Source organism: Capra hircus, chromosome 23 (genome assembly GCF_001704415.2).
Source record: "Capra hircus breed San Clemente chromosome 23, ASM170441v1, whole genome shotgun sequence".
NCBI classification, from domain to species: domain Eukaryota; kingdom Metazoa; phylum Chordata; class Mammalia; order Artiodactyla; family Bovidae; genus Capra; species Capra hircus.
Genome location: NC_030830.1, coordinates 24,543,294 through 24,553,467, shown reverse-complemented (window position 1 = coordinate 24,553,467; position 10,174 = coordinate 24,543,294). Strand labels below are relative to the sequence as shown.

Below are 10,174 nucleotides of genomic sequence, written 5' to 3'. Positions count from 1 at the left end.
CACTGCCCAGCATCACAGGAGAAGACAGCACCACATATCACCAGCCTGGGAAAAGATCAACATTCCAAATCTGAAGAACAGCTTTTAGTGAACACATATCACCTTTGCACATTGCAAAGTTGAAAAAATTATAAGTCGAATCATCATTAATCCAGGGACCATCTGTAGGAGAATAATCAGGAACTCCTGAGTCCAAGTCATGGAGTGTCATGGAGGGTGAAACTGTAAAACATTTGAAAAGACCCTGATGCTTGGAAAGATTGAAGGCAGGAGGAGGAGGGAACGACAGATGATGAGATGGTTGGATGGCGTCACTGACCCAATGGACATGAGTCTGAGCAAGCTCTGGGAGTTGGTGATGGACAGGGAGGCCTGGTGTGCTGCAGTCCATGGGGTCACAAAGAATGGAATATGACTCAGTGACTGAACTGAAATGAAGGGGTTTGTATTGTGTTCTGTACACAACCAAGTGAGAGAAGACACAATCAGAGCCATACTTTGAAGATCATTATTGCAGGAATGTCAAAGGTGGGTGGAAGGCAGCAATTGGGAGGAGCAAATGTGGCTATTAGTTTAAGTACACAAATGAGCCCATCTATGGAAAAGAAACAGACTCACAGACATAGAAAACAGACATGTGGCTGCCAAGGTGGTGGAGGGGAGGGCAAGAAATGGAGTTGGAGTTAGCAAATGCAAACCACTGTATGTAGGATGGATAAACACCAAGGTTCTACTATATAGCATCCTGTAATAAACCATAATGGAAAAGAATGTAAAGAGAATGTATATATATATGTATAACTGAATCACTTTGCTTTATAGCAGAAATTAAAACAGCCTTGTAAATCAACTATACTTCAGTTAAAAAAAAAAAAAAACAATGCAAGTGGCTGAGAGTCTGAGTTAGAGGAATGGGAGTAGGTTTGGGAATAGGAAATAGATGTGAGAGACACAGCCGCTGCTAAGATGGCTACCTGATCACATGTGGAGGAGGGACGGCGAGCTCACAGTGACTCCGTGTCTCCAAGGGTAGGTGGTGAGGTCAACACCAGAATCAAGGAAATCAGGGCAAGCTGCATCCCACTTCCTCTTCCATCTGTAGCTGCTTCATCTACCAAGGTCATCCATCTAACATTACCCCTGAGATTCATCGGTTCATGCCCTTCCTCACTGATTGGTCAGGACCTGTCTAGCCAGGAAAACATCCCACTGCAAAGAAGGGGCAGAGAGAGGGTAACTTGTCCCCAGCCACATCTACATCCCTCATTCTATCATCCTTGGGATAGACGTCAATGTTCCCTAGGAGGGGCCATTCTCCAGGACCTGAAATCAAAGTTCACCTTACTTAGAGAGTAGAGAGAAAAAGAAGGAGCAACAATTTCCTTTTCTTTTTCCTTCTTATCCCCCATCTCCCCCCTCCTTTCTTGTTGTTATCATTGTCTGCTCTTTGCTGCCCTTCCTTTCTCTATCCTCACCACCTTCCTGCAGTCTCCACCTCCACTTTCAACTCTCCTCTTTGTCTGACTACATTTCCTCATTCCTTCTTCCTCCTGAGGAAGTTGCTTGGTAACATGCAGTGTTGGACATGTCTTTGATAGTAAATCTCATGTCTCTCAAATCTAGTTATTTGTTCCTCAGGCAGAGTAGACATTGAACAAAGCAGGTGTTAAATCAGTGAAATAATATATCCTGTCATCACGAAATTATGTATTGGTCTTTTGTTGGTTTGTTTATATGGCAAGACCTTGAGTAGTTTCTGGAATGATGCCCACAACTGGCTAGGAAATCTGGTGAGGAAAGGCACTATAGAATGGGAAATCAAGGCATAGGGCAGAAGAAGACTCTCAGAAGTTTGAATGTGATACCAAACGTTTATTTCCCTATGAGCTGTTAAAAGAGAGGACACCTTTTATGACAGCTTCATGCTTGCCCATAAATGAATAATTTCTCAGTCTCTGCTCAGCCCCTGACAAGTCATAGTTCCTTGAAGAATGAAGAGAGAATATGGCCTTTAGAAAAATGGATTTCTGTTCTTCCCATTATCCTTCAGAAGCAGATTATTACCCGTCACGAAGGGGCGGGTTTTCTTTGACCTCATTTTGGGATGGAACTTTTAACCAAAATGGTGTCACCCCTGAACTCACTCCAACACGCCAACGCAAGTGACCACAGAAGGAGCAAAACCCTATAAAAAGAGAGAAGATAGCACTACACTCTGTCCGTCTCACAGCGAGCACAAGCTCATCCATCTACAGTGAACTGGAAGGAGCTACCATGGCGTCTATGAGAACTGCATCTATGGTGAGTCCTGCGCTAGTGTGTGATGCTCTTCTTGATTTGGACCAGATCAATTTCTGGACTGCAGGCACGAAATTCTGGATTCTAACTATGGGAATCCAAGAATACAGTCTATATAGGATGGGAAATGAAACCCATGATAGATACTTGTCATTATTTAGCATTTTCAAGAACTGGTGCATATCAGTTGGAAAGATAAGATTAAAACTGAAAGATAGCTGTACTGGGGCTAAACCACACAAGAAGTGTCAATGTGACATTGTGCTGTAAGAGAGAATGTTTATTGAAACTCTGTTTCTCTGGGTACAAGGGATTTAATATAATTCTTCCACAGTGTTTTTCTTTAATTCAAAATAAGATGGGTCACTATCCTTGAAGATTTAATGTTTTGGCAGTGACTCTTCTTTCCATTATTGTATTATTATACTATAGCCTTGGTACACTAACCCTGTTTTCTTAGGTATGTTTTCCAGCTTTTCCAAATTTACATATATTGAATCTGTAATCAAATTGGGTTTCAAAAAGGATGTTTTAACAATATTTTAAAAACACGGATCTTTTCATTCTAATCTAAAGTTATACATGCATCTTTTTTGAAACCCAATTTGATTATAGAATCAATATATTTAAATTTACAAAAACTGGAAATATACTTAAGAAAATATAAGGGGGGATTGAGTTTGGGTTTGGGTGTTTGCCAGTGGTACCAACAGAATTTCTAACTGATTCCACATGGATTTTCTATAGCCCTTTATGTCTAAGGTGAGCATTCTCTTTTACTCAGTGCTTCACAAAATGTAACGAGAGAGATCAATGGTGTAGGAGGGCATTTCTTCCTAGAAAATCAAGGTCGTTACCCTTCCAAAGACCTGAGAGTGATGCATATACTGATATATTGATGACTTGCCATCTTCACTAAAATTACTGTCAGCCAATGAATAATGTGGTTTTTCTACAATTAAAAAAGAAAAATGTTCAAGACTGGTAGAAATACCATGGTCCTAATATCACTTTGGTCATCTCACCAGCTTTTCACTTCACATATTTGAAAATTTAGTATAGATTGTCATGGACCATAGCATGTTCTCCACTATCAGCAATTCAATCATCACCACAGTGTCTTAACAAAAACCATGTAGTACTAACCCAATCTACCTCTCTCTCCATCCAGTCACTGCTACTGCTTCTGAGTCTGGTGGCTCTTGTAAAGGCAGGGGTCATCATCCCACAGAGTCCAGGCTGCCCACCTACTGAGGACAAGAACTTCCCACAGCATGTGAGGGTCAACCTGAACATCGTTAACCGGAACACGAACTCCAGAAGGCCCACCAATTATCACAAGCGCTCCACCTCGCCTTGGACCCTCCAGTACGTAAGCACCCCAAATAAAACCTCTGCATTCTTCTACGTCAGAATAACGCATCAGACTACCAGTTAAATCATCTGAGGGGGGTGATATTACTCTTTCAGAATCACCTGTCAAACCTGGAAGAACCATTGTGCAAACCAGTGATTCTCCAACTTTCTTTCTACAGATTTCTTTCATAGACCACAGCTCTCCCCAGCCCATCCATAACACCTAGCCTACTAGTTCTCGATGTCCCCAGAATCCACCCAAGTGAATGGTGGTCATCATTCTGATATTTATGACACCCCAAGTCTATTGTTTATTTATCCAAAAAAGAAACAGACATTTAGCATGGGAGATTAGTACTGGAATTCTCTTTCCCAGGGCTACCAGAGAATACCCTGGTAGAGTTTGTTGACAACAACAATTAATTAACTAGGATTTTTGTGCTTTTTTTGGTTATATTAGCACTGGGAAAATTAGCTTGAATCCCAGTAAAAGTGTTCCATTTGGTGTTTCACCCCTTTTTGACTTAGTCTTGAATTACATCCCCAACAGACTGACATTCATTGTGTCTTTAATACAACTAGTGGTGATAGTGGTGGTGGTGGTTTAGCCACTAAGTCGTGTCTGACTCTTGTGACCCCATGGACTGTAGCCCACCAGGCTCCCCTTTAGACCCTATGATGGCTCAAATACGAAATGCATTTTGATAGTTTGATTTCAGGCAAATGACCTCAGTTATGTGCAGCCTACAGATTCACCTCTCTATAGGATCTTTTCTTCTTACTTCTGCTTACCAAGAATAGTTCAAATAAGTTAAACTAAGTCCAGTCATTCTCTCAGCCAGAGGAGAGGGAGAAGGGAAAATTACAAAGGAGCTTCAGATTTTGTTTCCAGCCCTTCCTGTCACCTGTGGGCTCTGTTTAATCAATGTGTTGTTAGATAAATTTGGATGCCTTTCTTGTTTCAAAGACAGACTTCATTAAGTCAGATTAGCAATTATCTTGTTGATAGATGACTCTTAGTTTTTTTCATCTATCAAATGTACCCTAAAAAAATATCCTTTATGACAAACTTAGATCCTTTCTGTAGTTTCAATCTCTCTTCTGTTTACTCTTCAAAGAACCTGGGAAAAGCTGATCATTGTTTCTTTTTTCTATAACACTTCATGGGCTTCCAAATCCAAGTTTTTCCCAAATGGCTTCTTTTCCAGACTAATAGCACTTAGAGAATTTGCAATGCCTATCATTTGTCCCCCTGTGAATTTGCCTCCTTTTGCTTATTCCTGTTTGATTTCCTTACTGCTCTACCAGGAATTCACTTTCTTCCTGGCTTTTGTCTCCCCTGCAGCCGCAATGAGGACCCTGAGAGGTACCCCTCTGTGATCTGGGAGGCCAAGTGCAGCCACTCAGGCTGTATCAATGCTGAAGGGAAGGTGGACCATCACATGAACTCTGTCACCATCCAGCAAGAGATCCTGGTCCTTCGAAGGGAGTCTCAGCACTGCCCTCACTCCTTCCGGCTGGAGAAGATGCTGGTGGCCGTGGGCTGCACCTGTGTCACCCCCATTGTCCGCCATGTGGCTTAAGAGCTTTCTGCCTGACCCCTACTCCCCAGATTAGTTAGGCTTTCTGGGGAATAGACCCAACCCCATTTCTGACCAACATCATTTATGTATTTAACAAGCCCTGAAATAACTTTGGGGCATAAGATTCCACTTTGATATATTACATGCTTTATTTTCTATTCTTTTAAGACAAGTTTCCAGATTTGTGAATATTATTATTTAAAAGGTAGAACCTATATTTATATGAGCTATTTATGGATCTATTTATGTTTCATAAGTCTTTAGGAAAAAGGTGAAATATATGAGTATCTGTTTTGCCTAGGGAAATCCTTAATAGGATTAAACAGCAGTTGAAAATTTCTGAGCTTGTACTACGTATGGCTATAGAATTTTCTCTTCCTTGTCTCTTTGGAGTACATGACACAGCTGAAAAGAGACTAAATTCAGTTTCATATTTATTTCCTTAATTTTGTAAATTATTGAGGCATTACAAGAGAGACAGCAAGTCTAACTGCTCTATTAAACTGTTGTCATAAAAACAATTTGTAATAATAAAGTTTGGGGAAAAAAATTGTTTCTTTATTCTTTTCTCCTTAAAATGTCTTCAGAGAGACCAGAATACTGGAGTGGGTATCTGTTCCCGTCTCCAGGGGATCCCCCCAACTCAGGAATGAAACCAGGTCTCCCACGTTGAGGATGGATTCTTTACCAGCTGAGCCGCCAGGGAAGCCCAAGAATACTGGAGTGCGTAGCCTATCCATTTTCTAGGGGATCTTCCTGACCCAGGAATCAAACCAGGGTCTCCTGCATTGCAGAAGGATTCTTTACCAGCTGAGCTACCAAGGAAGCCCTTCAGAGAGGTCAGCTGTTTCCTATTTGGAACAGTATACAAATTTATCAATAGAACGAAACAAAGCATGCCTTTGAGTAGCAATACCCTCCACCCACCCCAATTCCAGATTCTCAGTTTTACTCTTTTCAAAACAATAGAAGGATTTCCCTGGTGGTCCAGTGGCTAAGACTCTGTGCTCCCAGTGTAGGGGGCCCAGGTTCAATCCCTGGTCAGGGAACTAGATCCCACGTGCTGCAACTGAAGATCCCGCATTCTGCAACTAAGACCTGGAGCAGCCAAATAAATTTAAAAAAAAAAAAAAAAGACAATAGGATGGAGACCCTCATACTATTATCCAGTGCTACGGACACATGCTCTCTGGAACAAATTAAGGAAATAAAAACAATGGCCCTGCGAAAATGACATATCATTGCTAAAAAACATACAGGAGGGAAAAAAAGATCCTCCCCAAAATAGGACCTGAGGTTTGGCAGGAAGGAGGAAGTTCTGGGAGAAAACATTGTTTTCAGACTAGAATGGCCTGTGTCTCCCCGAGCTCTGGCTGCTTTTGAAGATTAATGTCAACCAGAGATCTAGAAAAGAACATTTCTCTCTTCTCAGGCCATACCACTAGAACAGCCCCTTCAGCCCTCAGCCTCGAATTCAGTGCAGTCCAGGACACTGAAAAGAGCCACTGGGGCAAAACAAACTTCAAGCATGAGAAAAGTTCAGCCTAAGTAAAATAAAAACCAAACTGTATTCAACTCCAGAGTAGTTTCATATTTCTAGTCATAACCATATTTCCCCATCATGGCCATGCATGTCATCTTGCCCTACTTCTGGGCAACCCTGAGAATTCTCAAGCTGGTCCCACAGGCTCCCTGCTTCTCAAAAGACCTCCTTCTGTACTACTTTATTCCTTATGAACTCTAGCCCCACCCAGAGAACCATGGCTTTTCTCTGCTTCTTTGCCAATTCCAAACCCAAGGTCACGTCCTTCTCCAGCCACATCCTTCCAATGCTTCTGCACCCTGAGAACTTGAGTCTCATGACCATCTTCCATCATGGTCTTCATACAAGAGATTCACTGGCAGCTACTACTGAAGGTGTCTCACAGTCTCTGCTTTAAAACCTCTCCTTAAAGTATTGTTGTTCATTTCTCTTGTTTTCCTTGAATAGTAGTGGTGAAAATAAATGGTGTTTTGCTTTGGGATGGAGGATGAGAAAATGGCATTACTACCACAGTTCTAAACCATGATTTCTCACTAGACAATATTCCTAGGAATTTTGAGAGTGGGAAGAGATGGTTGCTTTCCAAGCCTCTTCTCCCTTGATATGCATAACTTTCATTTTCCCTTCATTTCCATCAGTTAGCACCATCATTCACACCATCACCTCTGCTAGAGATCTGTGAGGCATCCCTGACTCTCCCCTCTTCCCCTCTCTCACTCCTGACACCCACACATCCCCAAACTCATGAAGTGTCACTTCCTGAAACTTCTCCAATTAACCCTTCCCCTGCCCAGGTTCAGGACTTCATCTTTTCTCATTTCTCTCCTGCTATTGGAACAGCTTCCTGCCTGTCGTTGCTGCTGTTGCTCCTTTCCCTTCAATCCATCCTCCAATATCTATCTGTGGCACAAAATCAGACATTACCTGACCCTGGTCCTGCCCTGTTTTTAGTCTCATGTGACTTCCCGCTTGATGTTTCACCCTGCCGTTATCAAGTCCTTGCTGTGACCACCACGCTGTCTTGACCTCCGTGCCTGTGTCATGGCCCCTCTGCCTTATATGCCTTCACCACCCTCTGTTTCCTCTATTCATACCCCGCCAGTATGGTCTCAACGTTTGTGTTCCCCCCAAATTCAAATCCTAACCCCCAAAGTGATGGAATTGGGAGACCGGACAATTGTGGGGGTCGTGAGGGTGGAGCCCTTCCGGAATGAGATTGGTACCCTTATTAAAGAAGCCCCAGAGAGCTTCCTTGGCTTCCAAAGTGGCTCAGTGGTAAAGAATCTGCTTGCCAATGCAGGAGACATTAGGGGGACAGTGAAAATATCCTTAATATTTTGAGGGGGTTAAGGGCAGTGGAACAGTGAGATACTTGTTTGTAATTCTAGTTCTTTAGTTCTGGGGATTCTGATATTTTCCTTTATTTTTTAAAAAATTGAGATGTAACTGACATACAACACTGTGTTGGTTTTGGGTATCAGTTCAGTTCAGCTCAGTTCAGTCGCTCAGTCGTGTTCGACTCTTTGCGACCCCATGAACCGCAGCATGCCAGACCTCCCTGTCCATCACCAACTCCAGGAGTTTACCCAAACTCATGTCCATCGAGTCAGTGATGCCATCCAGCCATCTCATCCTCTGTCGTCCCCTTCTCCTCCTGCCCTCAATCCCTCCAAGCACCAAGGTCTTTTCCAATGAGTGAGCTCTTCGCATGAGGTGGCCAAAGCATTGGAATTTCAGCGTCAGCATCAGTCCTTCCAATGAACACCCAGGACTGATCTCCTTTAGGATGGACTAGTTGGATCTTCTTGCAATTCAAGGGACTCTCAAGAGTCTTCTCCAACACCGCAGTTCAAAAGCATCAATTCTTCGGCACTCAGCTTTCTTCACAGTCCAACTCTCACATCCATACATGACCACTGGAAAAACCATAGCCTTGACTAGATGGTTTTGGGTATACAACATAATAATTTGATATATGCATATATCATAAAATGATTACCACAATGGGCTTCCCTGATAGCTCAGTTGGTAAAGAATCCACCTGCAATGCAAGAGACCCTGGTTCAAATCCTGGGTTGGGAAGATACATACACTGGAGAAAGGATAGGCTACCCAGTCTAGTATTCTTGGGCTTCCCTTGTGGATCAGCTGGTAAAGAATCTGCCTGCAATGCGGGAGACCTGGGTCTGATCCCTGGGTTGGGAAGATCCCCTGGAGAAGGGAAAGTTTTAGGGGTACAACATAGCAATTTGATATATGCATATATCAAAAGATGATTACCACAAGAAATTTAGCTAAATCGATCATCACATATAGTTACAACTTTTTTTGGTTAGAATTAGAACTTTTAAGATCTATTCTCTAAACAACTTTCAAATATACAATACAGTGTTATTAACTATAGTCACCATGCTATGCATTACAGTTCCAGGCCTTCTTCATCTTGTAACTGGAAGTTTGTACCTTCTGACCATTTTCATCCGTCTCAGTATTTTTTTTAATGTAAAATATCTTGCAAGTATATTAAGCTTGTTTAATTTCTAAAAACAGTGGCTGACTTTATTTTTCTGGGCTCCAAAATCACTGCAGATGGTGACTGCAGCCATGAAATTAAAAGACGCTTACTCCTTGTAAGGAAAGTTATGATCAACCTAGACAGCATATTAAAAAGCAGAGACATTACTTTGCCAACAAAGGTCCGTCTAGTCAAGGCTATGGTTTTTCCAGTGGTTAGGTATGGATGTGAGAGTCGGACTATAAAGAAAGCTGAGTGCTGAAGAATTGATGCTTTTGAACTGTGGTGTTGGAGAAGACTCTTGAGGGTCCCTTGGACTGCAAGGAGATCCAACCAGTCCATCCTAAAGGAAATCAGTCCTGAGTATTCTTTGGAAGGACTGATGTTGAAGCTGAAACTCCAGTACTTTAGCCACCTGATGCGAAGAGCTGACTCATTTGAAAAGACCCTGATTCTTGGAGGGATTGCAGGCAGGAGGAGAAGGGGATGACAGGGGATGAGATGGTTGGATGGCATCACCGACTTGATGGACATGGGTTTGGGTGGACTCCGCGAGTTGGTGATGGACAGGGAAGCCTGGCATGCTGCAGTTCATGGGGTCGCAAAGAGTTGAACATGACTGAGCGACTGAAATGAACTGAACTGAATTTCCAAAAATACAGAAGATACAAGCTTACACCGAGGAGGAAAATATAAAATACCAAATCAGGAACCAAAATTATATTGATGTCAGACTTATCCGCATCAAACACCAGGAAATAACAGAGTAAAATCTTCAAAGTCCAGAAGCAGAGAAAGTACAGATCAGATAGCTTCTGCTCAGACAAGACCTCTTTGATCATCAAATGATACATTTGTGAAATTTTATTGAGTTATGCG

The 10,174-nt window shown here is 42.2% G+C and overlaps 1 protein-coding gene across 1 annotated transcript; it reads left to right on the top strand.

The window, feature by feature from the left end:
* On the top strand, window positions 2,223–5,734 carry IL17A (interleukin 17A). Its single transcript, NM_001285725.1, is given in 3 exon segments — window positions 2,223–2,301; window positions 3,470–3,666; window positions 5,000–5,734. Coding segments are annotated over 3 exon segments (462 nt in total). The 5' UTR covers window positions 2,223–2,274; the 3' UTR covers window positions 5,238–5,734.